Source organism: Lipophrys pholis (genome assembly GCF_963383615.2).
Source record: "Lipophrys pholis genome assembly, chromosome: 15".
Taxonomy (NCBI): Eukaryota; Metazoa; Chordata; class Actinopteri; order Blenniiformes; family Blenniidae; genus Lipophrys; species Lipophrys pholis.
In genome coordinates this window covers 20,132,344-20,155,854 of record NC_137642.1, presented here as the reverse complement: position 1 = coordinate 20,155,854, position 23,511 = coordinate 20,132,344, and the positions used below count along the sequence as shown (strand labels likewise).

General features: G+C 42.2%; 3 protein-coding genes across 3 annotated transcripts; all 3 read left to right on the top strand.

The window, feature by feature from the left end:
• Positions 1–244: 244 nt before the first annotated feature.
• slc17a5 (solute carrier family 17 member 5) lies at positions 245–12,053 on the top strand. The gene is made up of 11 exons (XM_080482057.1): positions 245–421; positions 1,639–1,835; positions 2,068–2,301; positions 2,701–2,788; positions 3,419–3,505; positions 5,113–5,231; positions 6,826–6,987; positions 7,104–7,236; positions 7,411–7,558; positions 8,846–8,936; positions 10,357–12,053. Exons 1-11 carry the CDS (start codon positions 295–297, stop codon positions 10,492–10,494), a joined length of 1,524 nt encoding a protein of 507 aa, XP_080338183.1. The 5' UTR covers positions 245–294; the 3' UTR covers positions 10,495–12,053.
• A 1,068-nt stretch (positions 12,054–13,121) lies between these two features.
• On the top strand, positions 13,122–18,449 carry eef1a1a (eukaryotic translation elongation factor 1 alpha 1a). The gene is made up of 8 exons (XM_080482058.1): positions 13,122–13,209; positions 14,466–14,634; positions 14,740–14,919; positions 15,145–15,441; positions 15,669–15,819; positions 15,965–16,221; positions 16,407–16,641; positions 16,745–18,449. Exons 2-8 carry the CDS (start codon positions 14,491–14,493, stop codon positions 16,867–16,869), a joined length of 1,389 nt encoding a protein of 462 aa, XP_080338184.1. The 5' UTR covers positions 13,122–13,209; positions 14,466–14,490; the 3' UTR covers positions 16,870–18,449.
• A 1,603-nt stretch (positions 18,450–20,052) lies between these two features.
• On the top strand, positions 20,053–22,766 carry cgasa (cyclic GMP-AMP synthase a). The gene is made up of 5 exons (XM_080482056.1): positions 20,053–21,053; positions 21,140–21,353; positions 21,538–21,795; positions 21,949–22,048; positions 22,208–22,766. Exons 1-5 carry the CDS (start codon positions 20,121–20,123, stop codon positions 22,560–22,562), a joined length of 1,860 nt encoding a protein of 619 aa, XP_080338182.1. The 5' UTR covers positions 20,053–20,120; the 3' UTR covers positions 22,563–22,766.
• The last annotated feature ends 745 nt before the right edge of the window (positions 22,767–23,511 follow it).

The following is a 23,511-nucleotide window of genomic DNA, read 5'->3' as shown; positions in this document are numbered from 1 at the left end:
GTGTGTGAGATTTTTTTTATTTTTGCAAGAATGCCTTTGTGAAGATTGTATTCCAGAATGTTTGTAACGTGATTTTGTTAATAATAATAATAATAATAATAATAATAATAATAATAATAATAATAATAATAATAATAATAATAATAATAATAATAATAATAATAATTAAAAAAAAAAGAGAGCGAGAGCGAAATCCTGCTTCCTGCTTCCGGTAGCTCGGTCAGCTGACCGAGGCTCCACTGCAGGAAGTCGCTGCGCTCCGCAGCTGCCGCGGCCGCCAATGTCGTCGTGGTGATGATGGTGTATGAAGCGGTGAAGCGCTGCTCGACTGGAAACATGGAGCGGTACGGCTCGGACACGGACGGAGACGGACAGGAGACACCGCTGCTTCACCGAGGACGGGAGGACAAAGTCCCGAGAGGTAAGAACCGCAGAGCGCCTGTAGGTTCGGGAGAGACTTGAGGTGGAAAACAAAACACCCCACAGTGTCAGTTTAACACATTAATACAGGATATTATCATACTGTACAAAGAAAGACTGCATTTAAGTATATTTTCATGTTCATACTCTGCATGTTAATCACTTAGAGCCCCACTGGCCTCCATTGTTTTGACAAATTTCCACATTTCACTCCATTGTTTTAAAATAAATGTATTCCTGTCGGCCAAACGTCTAAAAACAACAAAGTCATCAAACAGCTCCACCACTGCTGATGGGAAGTAATTAAAAGAAACTAACAAAATGACCCAGTCCAAGAGTAAAGCACGGATCTTAAATCAGCATTGTCAGTATAGCTCTTTTTATGGTATACATTCCTCCATGGATTTCTGCATACCATGCATTTTAGCAGTATAGCTCTGTTGTTCTACATAATGTCCTTTATATGACTCACTAGACGTGTGAGGCATACATTTGAAAAATCCGTCTTTAAGTCGAATGCACTGATATTACATGATTATTGAAGTTATTAACGTGAATTAAAATGCAGACTGCAAATGTGACTCAGTCAAAGCAGTTAAGAGCTGAAACCAGCTGTAAAATCACAAGTGTTCACATCTCTGGAGTTTAGTGGTATTTTGGAGTGTGCGTCTTTATTCATTCACACAGTTCATTTCTACTTTGTCTTCAGACTGACTACATCCATAATTTTGATCTATTTAAACTCTTGGATTTCCATTTTTTGTAGCCTAAAGTTAGAATCAGTAGTTTTCATACAGTTACAACAGTGTATTTTGTATATATGCTCTATACAGTTTTACTAAGAAATGTGTTTTTGTATTTGTAAATTGAGTCAGATGGTATAAAGATAGATATAACTATGATACACTGCTGTTATAATCCAGTAAATCTTTTCAAGTTTAGATATGTACAAAGTGTTTGCACATGTTGTGTTTCTATGTATTTACAGACAAATTGCACTGACAGGCCACTACTACGCACACACACTTCAAACGTTTGTCTCCAAGTGTGTGTCAGCAAGCCAGCAGTTGACAACCTCACCAAACTGGAAGAACAAGAACAGAGACATTTGCATCAATAACAGTTTTCTTCACTCTTTACTCCGAGCATCACTTTAACACCGCTCACGCTGCATGTGAGCCGATAATAAACCCTCTTCCTCTCCACCTCTGCCTGCAGCCCCAGCATGCTGCTCGTCGCGCTACGCCCTGGCGCTGCTCTCCTGCTACGGCTGCTTCGTGGTTTACTCCCTGAGGGTGAACCTCAGTGTGGCCATGGTGGACATGCTGAACAGGACCCACCAGGCCGGCGACAACCAGAGCGGCTCGGTGTGTCCCGCTCATGCCGACCCGGCTCGACCCACACACAACCGTACGGTAGGAAACAAGATGACTCAAGCTCTGTCATTTCTTTTACTTCTCCTTAGGACTTTTTTCCCCCACTTCTTCTATATTATCATTGGGGGAAATAATCAGGCATTATGCACAGATACATTCATATGATGACTCTTCATACAGGCAGTTACAGATAATTGTCTTTGGTCTTGATTAGGTGCTTCTTAATAATATTCCACTGAGTTCAAACCGTAAATCCAACTGTCCCGCTCAGGCCCATGTGTACAACTGGGACTCTGAGACCCAAGGATGGATCCTGGGCTCTTTCTTCTACGGCTACATCCTGACGCAGGTCCCTGGCGGCTACCTGGCGGGACGCTTCGGAGCCAAGTGGCTTTTGGGCTTTGGGACTCTGGGAACCGTCATTTTTACATTGCTCACGCCGATAGCCGCAGACCTGGGCGCCAGCTACCTCATTGCTCTCAGAGTGCTGGAGGGGATCGGAGAGGTGGGAGTTCCTTTATTTTTTTTATTTAATATTACCCCCATTAACAGGGGGATACATGCTCTGCAAGAAAAGTTAGTTCTAACTAGTGTGTATAGATGACAGAGCTAAAACAAACCTAAATTTGTGCTTTAATCATCTTTGACGTGAATCAGTTAAAATGTCTACAACAGCGAAGTTCATTCTAAATTGGAGTCGTGAAAATCTTGAATATACAGTTAGTGAAACTAAAAACTTTCTAGGCTCTGTAATCTTTTATGATTAAATGTGTTTTGTGCCTCCAGAAGAATTTTATTTGGTGTAAAGAGACAAAAGCGTCTCTTTTGATGGGAAAGGCTGCAGAGCGCTGAGCTGGACATTTGTTCACTCATCGACCTTTCTGTTGCTCGTGTTTTATCTCAGGGTGTGACCTTCCCGGCCATGTACACCATGTGGGCTGCCTGGGCGCCGCCGCTGGAGAGGAGCCGGCTGCTCACCATTACTTATATCGGTAAAGACGCGCTCACACGACGACTGGGCGGAATGATGGAACTGGGAAAACTAGTTCCAGAGCTTTAATAAAAACAAACATTTAGAAAGATTTAAGCAGGCTGGTTTTTGAGTCTTTTATAAAACGGTTACGGGTTGAAAGCTGCCGCGTGTGGACTGCGATTGCAGGATGTTACTAAGACATCAGGATGATCTTGTTTTAATGAACATACTATCTTTAAACTGCACAAATCCAGCTGATATAGCCTCATTACAAGCGTCTGTATTGTAAGTTTGCATCGACTGTGGTTCTCCCAACACCTGGATGTTACACTCGTGAAATGTGCTCCGATATACCGAGCAAAACCTTTTATTGGCCGATATTAGGAATGTGCTTTCATACATAGAGAGATCTCAGTATTTTGTGCGACCAGTGTTTACGTCCAAAGCGGCATAGGTTCCTCTGAGCACACCTGCACAGTTTTCTTTTTAATTTTAAAACACTGCCGTGGACGTCAGTGAACGCTCGCTCTTCTTCACGCCGAAGGTACTTCTCAGTAAACGGCTGGCTCCATGCGTGAGGCCGTTTTTTTTTCACATGCGGACAGAAACAACCGTTAAATGCAGACGTTTGTGTTTTGTTTGATTGCAGGTGCCCAGCTGGGGACGGTGGTCTGTCTTCCTCTTTCTGGGGAGATCTGCTTCTATCTGGGCTGGCCCTACGTCTTCTACATATTTGGTAAGTGATGTTGTCGGAGGGAAGAAAGCGTCAGTTTTCCAGAGAAAAGTCCTTCTTTTAAAGTTACTTTTAGTTCAAATATAGTGAATCGTGTGTTGCGGTTTCATTTTTCACACCTAATTTCTGTTTTAGGAAACTTTTGAATTTTGTCAGACGTTTTTTCTTTTTTTTTTTTGTTCGAAAAATACTTTAAACACACACGATATGGAGACACGGCAATCTGGCAGCACGGCGCCGTCAAGTCACGCATCCCAACATTGGCTGTTGGGATTAGAAGTTTATGGCGACTTCATGCCGGGAGCAGCATGAACTATAGGAATATAGTGAATAATGAATAATAACCCAACATGACTAAACCAGAACAAACAGTGTTTTTGGTAGAAATGAGCTTATTACTTGGTAAAAACCCAACATTGACTTTCTGTTATTTGATAATTGATTGAAAGGGGCGTGGTCAAAATAATAGCAGTGTAGGTCATTTAGGAGTAATTTTGTTGTGTGAAACAACAAGAGTCAATCAGGTAAAAACGCTGATTGGAGAGAGGATAATCTATTAATAAGAGCATTAAAAAAAAAATGCTGCTCGGCAAAAATGACCTCCAGTGCTTTAAAATGGAGAGCAAAGATCATTCCAATAGATCGAAGAATAACCAGACAGAAGACGAGCACAAAAGAGGCCTAAAGAGAAATAGAGAATCATTTTGTGGACTGATGGAATTAAGATGCTTCATTCTGGGTCCAAACACTGAATTCAGAGCACGGTGGTGGAAGCATCATGATAGGAGGATGTTTCTCCTCCTCTGGGTTCAGGCCTATTTATCATGTCAGGGATCATAGATCAGTTTGCAAACATCAACGGATATGAAGGGTATTTTGACGTGTGACCTTGAAGTGGGTGTTTTAACGACGACCCCAAACACCAGTAAGCGAGCAGCGTCTTGGTTCTCGATCAACAAAAGGAAAAGTTGTTGACACATCCTTCTTTGTGTTTTCAATCTGAATACAATGTACCGCGTTCCCAACGCTTCAATCTGAAACACGTTAGTCAACCGGCTTCATATGAGCACATTCATCTTTTCAAAAACATTTTTGATTTCGCGGTTTTGATTTTTTGCTGACGATGCATCTTTCATTTCAGTCTACTTTTCCTCAACGTCTCCAAAAAAAAAAAAAAAAAAAAAATCAGCTGAAAAAGGCATAAATAAGCACGAGACTCATCATTCTCAGTCATCCAGTCTGCATTTATTGATTCGTACTTTACAATCTTGTCTGGCTGGAACGGCTCACAACATAAAGAAATGGCCACTAAAAGCCACGTGAACGACGCTCCCAGGAGCTATCGACTCTTTACCTGACCTCAGGTGGTCCTGTCATTAAGTAGTTGGCACTCGTCCCCCTCTTTATTTTTAGCTTCAGATGAGCTGTTGTTCGCATCTGTTCCTTTGTTCCTCTTTTGTTTGTGAAGACGATGACTTGGCAAGTTAAAGAAGAAAATGTGCTGCAGAAGTTAAAGTCTGTTGAACCACGAGTTGAGCACGGCTCAGGATTTCATATACTAATCCGGGGGATTCATGTTGAATCGTAACTCTTCTTGTTTGTTTGTGCAGGTGCTGTGGGCCTGTTCTGGTTCGTCCTGTGGTCTCTCTTCGTCTTCGACAGTCCAAACACTCACCCACGGATATCTGAGCAGGAGAGACTCTACATCACCTCCTCGCTGAAGAACGAGGTGACACTCAGATCCTGAGGACGTACATCTACGAATGAAGTGTTTCATCGTTGCAGGTTGCAGAGAGACACTGCAGCTTTAGTTCAGATCCCTGCAGTCATCTTGAGTTTATAGAAGCAAACTGAAAGCTTCAGAAACCGGGTGACCGGAGGAGTGACAGGATTCTACCAACATGAGTCTACGAGTGTGAAAAGATTCTACATCGAGAATCTGCGTGTTTTTATTTGCACTAAAACGAAAACAAGACATTTCAATATTGGTTATTATACTTTTTCTTTACCTTATCTGGCCCCGTTGAGATTGAAAAGTTTGTCACCTCCGATCTGGACTATGTGAATGATTAGTGACACAAAAACACAATTTTCCCCATTTGAAGCCATTTTAAGGTGATTAGATCGTACAATCAATTTTAATCATTTTCAGGGTCATTGTAAAGCCACGTAAAGCAAATTTGAATTCACTTTCACAATTTTGAACCCCATTGAATCCACTCTACTTCCAAATGACCATTGTTTCAAACAAAATGTCCGACCATTTTTATCTTTTGAATACATGTTGGTTTAGCAGGATTATATTATTCTGTATTGGAGTGGCACAAGAATGAAAATTTTATTGATGGTATCGTAATGACCAAATGAGAGCAAAATAAATAGAATTAAATAGCCTCAACCCAGCGGGCGCTGGGTTTAACTTTTTAAAAAAAGTATCCAAACTGCATCATGTGTACGGCATTGCACTTTATTCTCTTACTGCCTCAGAACTGACTGTCGGTTTCTTGGTCCGCCGGCGTTATCTGATAACAACAGTATATTACCTCAGCGTGCCGTCTCATCCGTCTTCCTCTGTGGTTTGGTCACAACACTCACGATGAATCTGCAGTTCACACCCAGAGGTTTCTACATGTTAACGCTCGGTAATCTCTCCTCCTGGTAACTTGAGTCCAGGGAGGTTTTATACAATCCGTAGCAACACTAAAGCTCCACCAGCATGTGTGGAAACCTTTCGGTTTGGAGTGATTATGGTGGGGACGTTTCTTTCTTTTTTTACATTGGGTCATCAAATGTGAACGCGGCTTTAGAAACCTGCCCACGATTCATGTGAACGATTTCACCTTAAAACTACCAACACAGTCAGAGAGAAGAAAGATGTTGACTTTATTTGTTGTCAGCAAGAAAGTAACATGAGAGAAAAACCAACCAAATAGAAGCGGAAGATAGACTGGTGTCAGCTGTATACAGCCACTGTCCTTCCTAAAGTAATTTAAATACAGCAATATTAGTGTTATTTTTGTGTTTAAATAACGCTAATAACTGACCTGATTCAGTTATTTAGAAAAGAGGCAAAAATAAGAAGCTATGCTGTGAAACGGAATCCTCATGACCCTCCAAGATGATATCTACTGCGAGACCCCAAAGTTCTCCGGCGCCCCCCAGTGGAGACCGTGACACATTTAGAATATTTTTCACTGTATTCTTTGCTTTAGATGTTAAGGCTGCATTTGTGTGTTTAGAGAACTTTGAGCTCCGTTCCAGAAGAAGGACACTCTTTTTACCTCGCTGCATTGCTTCCCCTCCTCTTCCTCCTCTTCCTCCAGCTGTCCCCGTCGGTGGACCACATCCCCTGGTGCGCCATCGTGTCGTCGGTGCCACTGTGGGCCATCGTCGTGGCTCACTTCTCCTACAACTGGACCTTCTACACCCTCCTCACCCTGCTGCCCACCTACATGAAGGACATCCTGGGATTCAGCATACAGCAGGTGGGAAATTGAAATATCCCATTTCATTACACACTGAGACATTCATCCACTTCGCTCTGAATGCAGTCAAATCCAAATACTTGCACATTGTGCGTAATGGTGTGTGACCTCCACAGAACGGTATGCTGTCAGCTCTGCCCTACGTGGGCTGTGCCGTTTTCGCTTTGCTGAGTGGGCAAGTTGCTGATTACCTGCGAGAGACCTGCATGTACCACACAGTCGTCGTCCGAAAGTGCTTCTCCCTCATCGGTACCTGTGGCCTTTAATATCGGCTTTACGCACTTATGCATTAAATCTTCCCATGCAGTTTTTTTTAAATGAAGCGAACCTGGCGTGAAACAGGTCCTTAGAAATAAAGTTTGATTGGCTGACGGTTCTCTGCTCTCCAGGGAGGTTTTTTTCACTGCTGCCTTGTTTCTGCAGGTATGATTGGTCCGGCGGTGTTCCTGGTGGCGACAGGCTACACAGGCTGTAATTACGTGTTGGCCATCACCTTCCTGACCATCTCGTCCTCCCTGGGCGGCGTGTCAGCCTCTGGCTTCAACATCAACCATCTCGACATCGCTCCCTCGTAAGAAATCCTCTTTTCTATCACTGGAATACACCTTTTCAGAACACTGTAGGTATAAAAGAAATGCTGCTGATATGAGGCAGTGCGTTATGAATTCTCAGTCATATTCTGCAGTTTTCCACACTAAAGATACATTTTTATTAAATTTTTTCATATTTACTTAAAAACCCCATATTGTCACTTATATTTCAGACAGTATTTGATAGTAAAGCTGCACAATATATTGCAAAATCAATAGATATTATTTTTTCCATGCAATTTGCATTCATGTTCTGCTTGTCAACATATCTGGCCAATCACACGGAGCCCTGTTGCTTTAGATGTCTGCAGACTGAGTAGATACGAATGTCTGAGGTAAAAAAAATTTAAAATCAGGACCCAATCACAGCTGGTGCCAATTAGAGGCAAGAGAAAGAAGACTGTTATTGAGATGGGGAAAAACCCCCTGAAATATCTATATTTCTATTTGTTACTAATCAAATCTTAATTGCAATAAAAGGTAAATAAGAGCTTTTTCGTTGCTCTAACAATGGAGCAACTCTTATGCCACTGAAAGGTTTATTTCCTCCATCGAATAAAGCCTCATACTGTGTACAAGGGAGGTGTATCTGTGATGGACAGCAGAGCTGAGTTTGTGCCGATAGAAGATAACGTCTTTATGACAGCGCAACCATTTGCCCCGCATCCACAGCCTTCATAAATGAGGCACGTTTAACAAACAGGAGACGAGAACCATACACACGCCATTAAATAATCCCGGATTCTGGAGGTATTCCTGGATAAACCCTCGCTCTGTGGAGAAATGGGAATAGCATGGTTGCAGAATCTCATCTTGATATCTCTCTGCATGAACAAGTGTCCGTCAGACTTAAACCGACACACCCGGTGGCATCAGAAGCTCAAAACAAGAGTCAGTGGCAACAGCAAAGAAAACATTCCGCGAATTTTTTACGAGTGCAATCTTCATACATCTACTGCTTTACCCGTGAAAGCATGTCTCTATAAGAAGGTACATGGAACACACTTTGAATGGAGGTTTATAGCCAGGAAACATCAGCACAAAAATCTCCTGAACTACAAATAAGTAACTTTTTTTGTTGTATGAGAGAAGCTGTATTTTTAACATGTGAAATATTTATATTGCAATAAACTTAACAAGTAAAATTCTTAATTTTTTCTTGCAGTTTTTCTCTCTAATTCTGAAACAATAGATGTGACCGTATCACACAGAGAGTGTAGCCATGTCTTTGCTGTTCTCTGGTAAACATGTGTTTTTTTCCGTCGCAGGTATGCAGGCATTCTGCTGGGAATCACCAACACCTTTGCGACCATTCCTGGCATGGTGGGACCAATCATAGCCAGATCCCTCACTCAAAATGTAAGAAACACTTTCACGTGGAAAAAAACCTGAACTTTTTCATAATTCAAAGGCCAACATATGAATCATAATCGGGCCTTTAAATGATGGCAATAAAGCGTCAGATTGTAGGCGTCAGTGAAGTGTAGTGCTGTTTTTTCACTGTCTGACATACACACTGAGGCCACGCTGGGCCTCCTGCGTATTTGGTTAAACAGATGGCATCCGGCTCCCCTTTCTGTCTAATTGGTTTAGTTGATGCAGGATTAAAATATCAACGTTTGTCCACCAGGGGGCGTGCACAGTCCTAAACAAACAGTCACACCCATCATTCATGATGCCTTTACCTTGTTTCTTTAACTCTAACTTCTCTGATTAGAACAAAAGCAGACAAAGCTGCTTGCTGTTAACTGCTTGTGATTATTTTCCTCCTTTTTGTTATTGGTGCTGAAAACTTGGAGGGATTTTGTCGTCATTACAGTTCTGAGAATAGATTTGGTCCTTGGGGAACTGCCGCTCTGTTGAGGACGCTTTGTTTACAGCTCAAGCAAACAATATTGTCATTCAGATCATCCAGTGGTGATTTAAAAAAAAAAAGTTGCCTCAGGATGCTTTTACCAGTCCCTCTTTTTGTATTAATACAACAAAGAAACTAAACTTTTATACTACTACACATATTTGTGTGTGGTTGAATGTCCTCAAGAACAATTAGGTTAATATTTATTGACGAAATGTGAAACTAGACCATGTATGTCCCATGAGACTATTTTCATAATAAAGTGACGGTAGGAGAAAGGTCATTTAACCAGATTAAACCAGACAGCATGTGTAAATACTGAAGGGACATAGTGGCAATGAAGGTGTTACAGCACCCCCTGCCGGTAGAGGACCTGCATAACTACAGCTACAATCAAATACAACTTATAAAAGTCAGTTCATCCACCACTGCAAATCAAATACACTGTAATGGACGTTTCTTTTTATTGTAATTGGTAATACTTGCATCTGCAGGTGCTTGGTAACACTTTGGAGGATTATTTGATCACAATGATTATTGTTTCCTGAATTAGAAGTTTGTAAATGTTGCTCTTTCGTCATCAACAAACTAACTTTCAGAACAGTTTCTATAAGATGAGGAACATTTAGAGGATTGAACTGACGTCTGTCCAAGCGACCTCGGTCTGTATCGGTTATCATTTGGTCACAGTAGTCTTTGCTCCGATTGGACAAGAAACTCAAAACTGACACGTCTGTACATATTTATCAGTTCTTCTGTGACCCACAGCGTGCGGCGTCACGTCTTCTGCCCGTGTGGGTCACTTCAGGGCCTTTCAGACTGCTCACACTGAAGTTTGATGGACGGAGCTCTAATGTGGACAAACATAACAAAAAAAAAGTGACTCATTTTAAGTTATTAATGACTGTGCCGGCTTCCCTCCAGAACACCATAGAAGAATGGCAGACGGTCTTCTACATCGCTGCGGGCATCAACTTGTTCGGCTCGCTGTTCTACACGGCGTTTGGTCGGGGGACGGTGCAGCCGTGGGCTGTGCAGATGTCTTATCCTCACGGAGACTGAGGGGGAGGGGCCTGCTCATCTCGGGGCCCTTGGACCATTCTCATAGCGTAGCAACAGTTACGATGTCCTCAAGGACTGTCGTTACTGGGCGCTGGGAGTCTTCAATCACTGGGATGAATAAGCAGACCGGAGCCATAAATAATTACAATAGTTCTTAAAGATAGAATTTCTCTGGAGGCATGAAAATAACTGAGCGGAGCAGAAAAACAAGGGAACCAAATAAGACTGGAGCGAGTTAGTGCAGGCCAGTGGAGGTTTTTACCGTTATTGATCTCAGGTGTTGTGTATACTTTGAAAAATAAGCTATTAAAAGAAAGAATTACTGCTTCTGCTCAGCTCACTTATTTCTGCCTTCAAAGCACTTTTACTTAAACAGTTAACCTAAAACCTCCACAGTGACTCCTCCCAGGTTTAGCATTTTATATATATATATATAAAAACATCCTTTCAATAACAAACATTCAACTCAACTAAATACCCGGGTAGATATTTTAACAGTAAATCTTAAGAAAACTCGCCACGCACAAACAGTCTGAAGAAAATGCCTTACAGGGAGTCTCCTTAAAATGATTTTAAACCTTTTAAATCACATACTTAGGAACTGGAAATGTGTGTCATCTTTCCCATAATGCACTCTGCTTACCTTACAGGGGTCTTCAAAGTGCTGCAGGACGAGCATTTTATTTCCTGATATTTTTTTTTTGTTGCTATTATTGTTAGCATCTTGCTCATGGGAGGTTTTAACAGTGGCCGGTCAGTCTCTACATATGGTTTTCTAATTTAATGTATTTACAGTCAATTCTGTAAAGTTTTATGCTCAACTAATTTCTCTTAAATTATGGGAAAAGGCATCACCCTGACCCGCAGAATGTTCCTGCTGCCCTGCGGTGCCCCGTCCCACACTTTGAGAACCGCTGCATTAAAGCCTACAGGGTGATTATTATCTGTAACACTAACACATACAAGATTTTGCTCATGTTGCCAATGAACGGCGAGGGAAGGTTGAAAGAAGCCAGGGTTCGTATCATACAGATTTGCACTTCACGCGTCAGTTCTCAGGTATTATAAAGGGATTGAACATGAATTTTCGTCACTTTTTACAAGTTGAATAATCTGAAGTGTTTAACAACATTTTCTCAATTTTAAGAGCCAAACTCGAATCCAGTCTTGAATGATTTCTCTTACTAACTTATGGAAATTTAAAGCTGACTTAGTTTTTCCATTTGATCATGAGCACGCTTAGTATGTAGTAGTAACGTGTCTGTTAACTTTAATGGATTTAGCTTCTGCCAACCACTATCGGCTCATTTTATGGCGTAATGCACTTGTGCCTTATTTCATTAACTTAATTCAGAAATGTGGAGTGAATCCATACCAAATGAATTGCTGTTACTGATTTTCTTTTTTTTTTTATTTAATTAAGTTTTTACAGTTTGTGGGATAAAGGGAATTTGTATTTGTATTAAGATTATCACTGCAAATGTTCAGCCTGGAAACATTCCAGAAAGCACCATCATGTATTGTCATAATGTAATGATAAACAATGATGAGCAAATGTCACATTGTGCTGGATATTTTTTTTCACCTCTGGTGACATCATAGCTGTTATCATGAAGTTAACTACTTTTTTTTTTTTTTTAAACTTGAATTTTTATTGATTTTCTTCAGAAATAAAACATTAAATGATATTCATTACTAAACCAATTTCAAACAAAAAGCACTTTAACAAATTGTCAACGGAATAATAACAAATAATAGTATTTCTATGCTATATCTAACTGGTGTCACTTGCTGTATTATTGTCCAATTTTCTAAACATTTAGAATGTATTCCCTTTTTTAGCCTTATAATACAGGTCCTATTTCTCTGTCAGATAAAGCTCTTCTACAATATCCATCCACTGTTCTTGTTTTGGGGCATTTGCATGAGCAAATTCCTGGTGGTGGACATTTTTTTTAGCAAGCACATGTCATGATTATGTTTTTAATTTTCCAGGTGTTTGGGATTACATGTCCACTAGTTCTTTATATTGATATGAAATTGTGTCATCTTTGTACAAAGTCCAGAAATTATGTCAATGGTCCACATCTTTTTTTTTTTTGCAACTGCTTTAAAACTCTTATTGGCTTTGCAAGTTGTGATACTTGTCAGACAGACTCACGGGGAAAGACGTTAAGTGCATCCATCGGGGTTATTTTAATCCAACTAAGGAGCGTCTGGAAAAGAGGGATCAACCTGCTGTGCGCAACGACTGCTGTTCACACTCTCCAAACCTTCAACATTTGATCACAGAAGAGTCACAATTACACTTAAATGTACAATCATGGCGCTCGAAAATGAGTTTATGATGGGTGAATTTAGAAACATGGTAGTAATTTTTACGCGACAAAGGTAAACTGATGGTCCAAGGTAACCTCCTGCTTCAATTATCGGACGCACCGCTAAGTTAAACCAAAAGCCAAACTTTGCTTGGAGATTCATTATTGTAATACAAACAGTTTCAGTCTATTATCCAGAAGCATCGTAGCTGCGTCCTTTGTTAAACGAGTTCACAGTAACTTCTCCTCGGACACTCGTTTTGATGCCGTTCAGACGCGTGTGCGCGCCATTACGCAACAGCCCCGCCTGTCCTGTCCGGTGCGCTCCAACCGGATCAGCGTCTCTCCACACAGCCTCCCCGGTCCTGCAGCCAACCTGACACCGGACAGCTCTCAGGTACGACGCAGCGTGAAAAATAAATGCGTGGAGGGCGAGTTCATTTCTTTCTATAAAGAAAAACTAAACAAAACAAAGACACTATTGCATGAAGCGACTTGGCCATGTTGTTTCGCGTCTCGGTGTCCAGGCGGTGTTTTGGGAATATTGTTGTTGTGATGCAGAAAGGAGGGCAGACGGCTGGCACTTAATACGCATCCCAGCGCCACTGAGAGGGCAGATGATAAAAACATGGCGGAGGATGTTGGCATTGCCCTTAAATCCGTCAGTCATTAGATTCATCGCAGTAATTGCGCTTCTTTTCTTCCGACTATTGCGGCTGTTGTTGTTTTTTTGGCATGTTTTTGCGCGATGAGGCGCACTGCGGCAGCCTCCGTGACGTTACAGCTCAGCGCTGAGTGAAATGCGCGCATGTAAATGTGTTCGTGTGTCCTGACTCCCGAGTTCACCTGGCCAAGATCAAGTGGAAATACATGTTACAGTTGGATTAAGCGTCTGACTCCTGACGCGTACCTGCCATCATGAAAACAATAAAGCACTTTGCTCTTGGCAAACAAACTTTGCAGCGCATGTATGAGTCCCGGTGCTTCGGGGTTCATCATCACCACGACAGTAAACAGAGTTGCAGTTACCACAGTGACTGCTCTCTCCTGCTTTAACCTGTGTGCAGGGCACTGCAGTGTCTGAGAAATGGCTGCTGTGCTGCCAGTGCATTTGGACCTGACAAAATGGTGGATTCTGGCTCGGAGGGGGAGCAGTGCAAAAAGAAAAGAGAAGGGTCTGTGCTGCGAAATATCAGCCCCGAGCGGAGGGCAGGAGAGCAGGGTGGGTGTAAAAGAGGAGAGCAGGGGGTGTGGATGGATGGAGGCACACAGCACGAGGGCTTTGTGAAACTGACACCCTAATCCTCTGATACAGCACCAGAGAACCAACAAAATGACATCAAGCTGCCCTCCTCGTCATTAACCACTCATTAGACTACACTCTCAGCAGCTTAAGCAACTCGTGACTCCTTTGTGTACATTATCTATGCGCCGACCCGATTTGGAGGAACTCCACCTTCACTGATGTTTTCTATCTGCGTAGCACCGCAAAACCTTTGCAGATTATTTTTTTTCTAACTGCCTGATGTGTCATCACAACAGAAAGTCCTGCTTCCGCCATCAAAAGAATCATTGCTCACAGACAATATTCCATCGTCTGTTTGTGCACGAAGGGCTTAGTGTCTCACTGTAACTTAACCCCGGCTTTTACAGACGGCACCTCGTGACTCCAGCCATCATGGGAAAGGAGAAACTCCACATCAACATTGTGGTGATCGGCCATGTGGACTCCGGGAAGTCCACCACCACGGGCCACCTCATCTATAAGTGTGGCGGCATCGACAAGCGAACCATCGAGAAGTTTGAGAAGGAGGCTGCCGAGGTAGGAGAGTGAAAGTAAAGGTGGCACATCGTACTTGAAAGAGAAGTAAACAGGTCGTCGTGACATTAACCGGCACACCTGAACATCTTCTTGTTTATCTGCCAGATGGGGAAAGGGTCGTTCAAGTATGCATGGGTGCTGGACAAGTTGAAGGCCGAGAGGGAGCGAGGCATCACCATCGACATCTCGCTGTGGAAGTTTGAGACCAGCAAGTACTACGTGACCATCATAGACGCCCCCGGGCACAGGGACTTCATCAAGAACATGATCACAGGCACCTCTCAGGTCTGTCACGTGAGAGCGTGAAGCCACCCAGTATTACTCACTCTGCTAAACATATCACTGTTTTGCAAGAAGAGCAGGCAGCATATCATTAACTTTTACGTTTTATTTGAAAAAGTTGTAGTTGATAGCCACACATGAATAAAAACTGAATATGCAATCTGAAAAAAAGCCTCAATAAGTCAAAGGAAGATGCAAAAGTGCCTTATGTCTCATCTACATTCGCAGGCCGACTGCGCCGTGCTGATTGTGGCTGCAGGTGTCGGAGAGTTTGAGGCCGGTATCTCCAAGAACGGGCAGACCCGCGAGCACGCGCTCCTGGCGTACACTCTCGGAGTGAAGCAGCTCATAGTGGGCATCAACAAGATGGACTCCACCGAGCCAAACTACAGCCAGAAACGCTACGAGGAAATCGTGAAGGAAGTGAGCACCTACATCAAGAAGATTGGCTACAATCCGGACACGGTTGCCTTCGTACCCATTTCAGGCTGGAATGGAGACAACATGCTTGAACCCAGCCCCAATGTAAGTAACAAAGACTAAACAAGAGTCAACTCAGTCGTCAGTAGAATGCAAAACCATGGATTTGCATTCTAATTTGTTTAGTTGGCATGAGGATGGCAGGCGGCAGCTGGAAAGGTTGACCAGGTACTGCAGGTCAAGAGTCTGAATCTCGTTTCGCTCAATTATTTGCAATGCACACACCTTGAAGAAACACAGAGATATCTGATATGCCACTTTCTACGTTCTAGATGACGTGGTTCAAGGGCTGGAAGACCACTCGGAAGGACGGCAATTCATCTGGGACCACGCTGCTGGAGGCTCTGGATGCGATCCAACCCCCCACCCGCCCGACCGACAAGCCTCTGCGTTTGCCCCTGCAGGACGTCTACAAGATCGGAGGCATGTAATATACTGTTCGAAAACTGCAGAAAAATCTGAAGCAGCTAGGGAATGAGTGGCAATGCAACAAAGACACGGTTTTAGCACATGACAGATATTTTGTCATCAAGCAGAAATCAACAGTGGCGTTGTGTTTTTCTCTCAGGCATCGGGACGGTGCCGGTAGGTCGTGTGGAAACGGGAATACTGAAACCCGGCATGGTGGTGACGTTCGCCCCCGTCAACGTGACGACCGAGGTCAAGTCTGTGGAGATGCACCATGAGGCGCTGACTGAGGCCCTCCCTGGCGATAACGTTGGCTTCAACGTTAAGAACGTGTCCGTGAAGGACATTCGCCGTGGCAACGTGGCCGGCGACAGCAAGAGCGACCCGCCTCAAGAGGCTGCTAACTTCACTGCTCAGGTAGACCGCTGAAAATGTTCCTTTTTTTTTTTTTTTTAAAAGTCTCCAAGAGTATCTGTTGTAATGACGGTCAAAGTATTTTGAAAAGAAATATTAGTCATCTGAACAAGCAGGGTTCAAACAGAGGACCTCAGGTATGTGCAGCCACGGTGTGAGGCAAGCAATGGTCTCCCTTTACCTTCTAGGTGATCATTCTCAACCACCCTGGACAGATCAGCGCTGGCTATGCCCCCGTGCTGGATTGTCACACTGCCCACATTGCCTGCAAATTTGCAGAGCTGAAGGAAAAGATCGATCGCCGCTCGGGCAAAAAGCTGGAGGACAACCCCAAGTTTCTCAAGTCTGGAGACGCAGCCATTGTCGATATGATTCCAGGAAAGCCGATGTGCGTCGAGAGCTTCTCCGAGTATCCTCCTCTGGGTAGAGCATCTTCTGAATTTTAAGCAGCTTTCCTCACATTGCAGTAAAAACTGCGTTCACTTGTTGACCCGTCAGTGTCTTTTCGCTCCTCCTCACCTTGCAGGTCGCTTTGCAGTGCGCGACATGCGCCAGACTGTGGCCGTCGGCGTGATTAAAGGCGTGGAGAAGAAAGTCTCCACCACTGGTAAAATCACCAAATCTGCCCAGAAAGCCCAGAGGAACAAATGAATGTTGTGCTCCACTGCCGACCCCAAGGTCTCCCACGGCAGGACGTCAGTCATCCAACTCCATCCTACAATTGGCTGTTTCAACTTAATAATCAAAGACTGGTTAATCATCACAATGCACCGCAAAAGCATTCGAAGGAAAGAAAAACATCCTGATCCTAAATCCTTGAGGCGGCACTCCTGACTCCATTTCAGTGGTTAGATTACCAGTATGTACAATGTAATATCACAAAGTTTCAACTGTGAACTGTTGATTTAATCCATGGCAATACCTTTCTGTGATACCAAGACACTCGACAATAGAGAGCTCTCCGGAGTGCAGGTCCTAGAGTCTATACGTGGTACGTGTTGTCCTGCTTTTAGTGTCTGTTTGCACATTAATACTACTTACTCTGTAGGAGCCTGTGGCGAGTAGTTAAAACTGTGTTCTTCTGAGTAGTGGATTAGTAGAATATCAGTTACGTTCGAGCTTTAAACGGCATTTAAACGGTCCAGTTTGTCTAAAGCGAGAGACAAAGTAAACCGCGGGTTGATTCTCAAAGCACTTTGATTGGCCTTTTGCTGACTTTGCACCGAAGACGTTTAAAATGGGCACAAGCTACTGCACCTTATTGTAAGATGGCATGAGCCTCTTTGCAACATTAAACATATTTCAACCAAAACGGTTTGCTGTCGCCTTTCACCAATTTCACCCGTGTGCTCCGTGAGCAGCTTCTGAATTCTACTCCTGTAACTCTGACATAAACCAGGGACTCATGACAATATTCGCTTTGACCCACAAGATGTCGCTCTTTCCACAGAAACAAACTAAAGCCTGCCAATAATTACCAACATAAAAAAAAAATAGGATATAAATGTGCAATACTCATTATACACATACAACAGTAGTGTTCATTTAGATCTTCATTGTTTATGGTGGTTAAAACTAAAACCACTGGCAGTGTGGTGAAACTTCTACCCACAATACAAGGAGGCCAAAAATTAGACAAAACTAGAAGAAGCAGCACAATAGCAAGTAACATTTGATACACTGTGTAGATTACAATAACTTAAACATTTTCTTTCCAAAAACAATTCAGATTACGTAATCATTACTAGCAGAAATAGTAACTCTGAACTCAACATTCTCATTTATTTATCTTCTTGGGGAAATTATTTCTCAGCATTTAAGCCATCCTATTCCCTTTTCCATCTACACATACACACATATAAATACATACGTACATAAGTTAGGAGCAGTGGTGACCTGTCAGCATTGGAATTTGAACCTAAAAGCTTCTGATCCCAAGTTGGCTCCTCGAATTTCTCGGTCACCACAGGCAACAAAATAAAAGTAAAATAACGTTTTAATGAACACAATACACACAGATGGTGAAAATATGCTTATTAGTCAAGTATAGAATAACTATGTTATGGAGGTGATGGAGTGTTATTTTCTTTCCCAATTTCAAACAGAAAGGTTGACTTTTCTTTGTTTTAAAACTGTCTAAACCAGGGGTCGGCAACCCGCGGCTCCGGAGCCGCATGCGGCTCTTTCATCCTTATACTGCGGCTCTGAGTGGCTTGGGAAAATAAATGACTAAAAAAAAAAAAACCTAAGTATTTAATTGAAGTGTATTTTATTTGTGTTAGTTCTTTAATATTTTAGTTCTAAATTGGAAGATTATTGTGATCTTGACATATTAGAATAAATATATTTTATTGTTTTTCGTCGCTCAAAATAAACGTCATACTCGCGAAAGCCGGTATACCCGCCAAAACGCCGTCCATTTGTCGCGACTTTCAACCCCAGCAAGGCCAAGTATGGAGAAATGTAAGAAAAGAAAAATATCTGAAGAAAATAGAACATTCAATGATGCCTGCGCCTCACAGATGACAGCTTACAGTCCTGCGTAAAGATGAGTGACTTCGTACAGCCCCGATTTGCAGACGCTGTGCGCAGAGGTTCAGGAGCAGAAGTCCCATTAACCAGGTAAAATAAGTATTTATGCAGATATTTTGCAAATATTTATTTTTCATTGTTTAGTGACACAGTGCTTTTCCCCCCAATTTATTTTTTAAATTCAGGTCAAGGCTCCGCTACTTGCTCTGAAAGCCCAAAGGCGATATAAGGATGACGGCTCACGGCATTTTTTTGCTTTTGTTTGCGACATGGATAATTTAAGTTCAGCTTTTTAATTTATTTGAAAGAGACATTCAGACATTGTATTATTTTTTCAAGAATTCAAAATGTTCAAAATGTGTTCATTACATAGATAAAATTAAATTTTCTCTGTAGCACTTCGTGGATTTCATAAGCAACACACTTTAGTTGTTTATACAAAGTGTAAAGGTAAGAAAAAGCAATATATACAGTGTTATCTTCATTTTAGATAAGATGATAGCCCATCTTCAAAAGGGTAGTCAAAGCACTAATAAGTGTACGGCTGGGGTGAACCCCGAAGCATGAAAGGGAAGTTGTTGTTGTTGTTTTTTTAAATATTTTTTCTTTCTATTTAATAAATGCGTTCATAAATAAATTCATTTTAGATGTCAAAAAGTATTTAAGGCTCCCAGTGTTTTCTTTTCCGTGGAAACCGGATCAAATGGCTCTTTCGGTGTTAAAGGTTGCCGACCCCTGGTCTAAACTGATCACGTCTTACCAGATAGCAGTGACTTAGCTTAGCATTATGAATTGTAATCGATGACAATTTACTCCCAAACCCGTAGACAGTTGCCTTGAGATACTTTCATGCTCAAGTATTCCTCAAGTTCAATTATAATTTGAATATATTCAAAACACGTCTCTTCTGTATGAATAGAAAATTAACTTATGACAGATGATATAATCTGTAACTAATTTTACAAATTCAGATTAGATTTTCATAAGTACCTCTAGATTTTTAAGACTAAAATAAACTCTTTGACAATGAATGATACAAAAATAACTTAAAAGTATGTCTACTGCATAGATAGACTTGAGGAGAGCTATTGGTGTATTTTGTTTAAGATAAATCTATAAAATAAATATGAAAATATAATACTGATATATTTGCACCATCGCTTTGAGTTACAGACGTACGACAAGTAAAAACCGTCCAAACAGGTTAACTCCCTAAAACCCTTCAGGCTTATGACAAGCAGTTTTGGTGTGTTCACACTCCACACCCGTCACCCTGCCTCATGCCAAACAGAATATTCCCCAGAATAATGTTTAAAGTACAGGTAAGAAGGGAGGGTTAAACGCGTATTGCTCAAAATATTTTTCCACTCATGATTCAGCAAGTCATTATCAGTCAATGCAGACTTTCATTTGCCAGTAAACCTAAAATTGAGAAGGGCGTGTTCTCACAGATTACATCTGAGTTTCTTTATTTGTTAGTTTGGTTTCACTTCTCTCATTTCAACATCATGCCTGGCAGAAGGAGACGACGCGAGGTGACCGCACCTGGTGCCAAGCGTACCAGCAAGAACACTACAAAGGAAAGGAAAGAAGCCGAACAGAAAAGGTGCACAAACCCAGAAGAGGAGATGCAGAATGAAACGACAAGGAAACAAAAACCAAAGAACCGGGAGCCCAAGGAGCCACGCCACACTGGAGTGCAGCCGGAGGAAACCGCAAACTGTTTTTCAGACGAGCTCAACAAGTGGGGGAAACACAAACCGGGAGCAAGAGGTAAAACCTGCGTGGCCAGGACAACACCAAGCCAGGGAGATGCACCAGTACAGCCAGACACACCGGAGGGCCGGCAGACATGTTGCAAGACTGCTACAAATGCTCCTGTGACCACAGCTAAAACAAAACCACACGGTGGCAAGCTGAATGGAATAAAGGAGACAGACGTGCAACCGGAGCACCTTGAAGAGGGAGGCGTTCAGACGACACTGCCAGGGAACAAGAAAGGTAAAACAAAGGTGAATGTGAAGAAAACTTGTGCTGCTAAAAGCAACAGGAAGGAGCCCACAGAGGATACCACCGAGATGAAGAAGACGCCCGAGGAGTCCAACACGCCCGAGGACACAAGAGCTTTGAACTCGACCCTAAAAGAGACACTGAAAACACTGAAGATTAAAATGAAGGACAAATCTAATTCGGCAGAAGTCATCAATGCAATAATAAAAAACATAATCGTGCATCTGAAAGATACAGAATGCTTCAAAAATGTAGAACCACTACGTACTGGAAGCTACTATGAAAATCTGAAGGTCAGTCACTGTGTCGATGATGTGCATGAACCCTATTTCAATCCATTACCACTATTAGTGTTATTGGTGCGGTTTTGTGTCTTCAGATCTCCAGTCCTGACGAATTTGACGTCATGATTTCTCTGCTGGTTGAAAGAGTGCAGATCGAACCTTTTGGAGACGACGGTGCCTTCTATAGCGTGCAGCTGAAACGACACACAGGCCCTTTGAGGAGGTTTCAAGACGGCGAAACCTTGTCAGCTAGTCGTATGCTCAGTGAGTTCAGAGACGAGGTGAAGAAATGTGTCAAACGATTCGCAGGTAAGCGTCAAAATCAATCCGGATGAGTAATTTAATATGCAAGACCTGTAGTAATGCAACAAACCGAGCTTCACATGCTGTTAACCTCGCGGCTTCAGATGTGCAGGAATTTTATTACTCTGCGTTTTTACTGCATTCCTCACACAATAATCGCTAACATTTGAATTGTATTTTGTTGTTCCAGAATGGAAAGTGGATAGAAAGAAACCAGGCTGCCCTGCCGTGACTCTGAGCACCACAGTTCAGTCAGTTACCATCTCCCTGGATGTGGTTCTCTGCCTCATGGTTAAATCGAGCTGGCCCGCCATCACAACAAAAGGCCTTAAGATAGAAGGCTGGCTCGGGACTAAAGTAAGGAAGGATTTCAGGTTTGAGCCGTATTACCTCGTCCCCAAGTATGAAGGCAGAGGTGCGGTGGAAAAAGATGGAGTCCTCGCTAAAGGCAAGTCTGACTTCCTCAGGTCAACCTCCAGAACTCACCCAGCACTAGAACTTTTTTTTTTAAAGTCATGCCCAGAGAAGCTGCAATTAAGAGTAATTTTTGCTTCACAATTCTCTTTTCCACGCACGGTTTCTATCGTCCACAATCGCACAGACGCTTGGCGGATTTCATTCTCACACGTCGAGAAGGCCATTCTGAAAAATCACGGGTCGGAGAAGACATGCTGTGAAAGGGGCGGCAAGAGCTGCTGCAGGTTAAAAAATACTTGTAACTTTTAGCACTTGAAAGCAGCATATTGCTTATTTAGGGAGTATAAAAAGCAAACTTTAAATAATTAAATGTTTTGAGGTCGGTAAAAAAAAAACATTTGAAGTTTGTGAAAATCATGATTCTAGTTGTTCTCTGCTTTCAGGAAGGACTGTCTGAAGCTCCTGAAGCATCTTCTCGGTCTACTAAAAGAAGAGGACTCCTCCCTCGACAAGTTCTGCTCGTACCACGCCAAGACTACGCTCCTCCACGCCTGTTGCTCTCGACCCCGTGACACCCAATGGCGCACCTCAGATCTGAGCCAGTGTTTCCTAACGCTCCTGAACGACTTCCAAGCTCACCTGAGAGGTGGCGAGCTCTACAACTTCTTCATACCCGAACAGAACTTGCTTTCTGGTCTTGCGCAGAAGAAGCGCAAAGTTCTGGCTGACCGTCTGGACAAGGAGCGTAGCGAAGCCTTTCCCATCTTCACAATGTACCTTTCCAAAACAAGAGTTTGACCTGCGGTTGCATCAGTTTCATCGTGAAATAGCGCAACACTATTAGAGCCTCAAGCTTGGACCAAACGATAAGCAGTGTGTTTAAAAAAAGTCCTGATAACACTTTCTATTTCCATGCATTGGGAACAGTGAACATTATATTCCAAGTCAAAACACAAAGAATGTATGACTTTGTAATTGAAAAAAATAAATATTAGGCCATTAAAAAAAAAATTGCAGTCTGCCTCTTTCTTTACAAATTCAATTATTGCCAGTATAAAATGAAAATATTCAGGATTTAGCATGAATCATTAAACTATTGAGATATACAGGTATGGTTTGTGTGATAAATAGGCCCGACACCATAGTAAGAGAAACCGGTCATTTATGCAACTAATTTATTCAGAATTGATGTCAGAACTTTGCACATTTTCAAGCTACATTACTGACCTTTTCTTTTTCAAGTAAGTGTATTATTAACTATAATTGAATGAAATGAATATTCGAGAATGTCTGATAGTTTGAGTTCCATCACAAATAAACATGTTCCCGATGTTTTCTTTCGAGACGCGGACACATCTTCCTCGTTCCGTCATGAGACGGAAACTTTCAAGCAGAACTGTATACATCTTAAAATGGGCATCTTACCTGAATCTGGGCTCATGGGCATCCATACACATCAGTAAAGCTGGTGAACCACACTGCCAGCTGACAAAAGTAAAAACCAGAATAGTTTAAGAATTCACTGGTTTGTGAAACAACAGGGTGTTACGTAACGATGGAACAGCTGCAGAGCAAGTTTGAGTTGAATATTGTATGGAGATACAAGAAAATCTATTTAAATGAGTTAGGAAGGATGCCTAATGACACAAAATGTCTTGAAAAACAAAACTATTGTTTTTTCTGTCAGTAAAGAGAAGTTATTAAATATTGTGAAATTACATTTTATACTTACTACCAGCGTTACTCT

Coding starts and splice junctions, on each gene's coding strand:
- cgasa (XM_080482056.1), top strand. CDS start 20,121: ATGATTCAGCAAGTCATTATCAGTCAATGCAGACTTTCATTTGCCAGT. Junction 21,054..21,139: donor GCTACTATGAAAATCTGAAG/GTCAGTCACTGT, acceptor TTGTGTCTTCAG/ATCTCCAGTCCTGACGAATT. Junction 22,049..22,207: donor GGCGGCAAGAGCTGCTGCAG/GTTAAAAAATAC, acceptor CTCTGCTTTCAG/GAAGGACTGTCTGAAGCTCC.
- eef1a1a (XM_080482058.1), top strand. CDS start 14,491: ATGGGAAAGGAGAAACTCCACATCAACATTGTGGTGATCGGCCATGTG. Junction 14,635..14,739: donor TTGAGAAGGAGGCTGCCGAG/GTAGGAGAGTGA, acceptor TTTATCTGCCAG/ATGGGGAAAGGGTCGTTCAA. Junction 16,222..16,406: donor CTGCTAACTTCACTGCTCAG/GTAGACCGCTGA, acceptor TTTACCTTCTAG/GTGATCATTCTCAACCACCC.
- slc17a5 (XM_080482057.1), top strand. CDS start 295: ATGATGGTGTATGAAGCGGTGAAGCGCTGCTCGACTGGAAACATGGAG. Junction 1,836..2,067: donor GACCCACACACAACCGTACG/GTAGGAAACAAG, acceptor TGTCCCGCTCAG/GCCCATGTGTACAACTGGGA. Junction 7,237..7,410: donor AAAGTGCTTCTCCCTCATCG/GTACCTGTGGCC, acceptor TTGTTTCTGCAG/GTATGATTGGTCCGGCGGTG.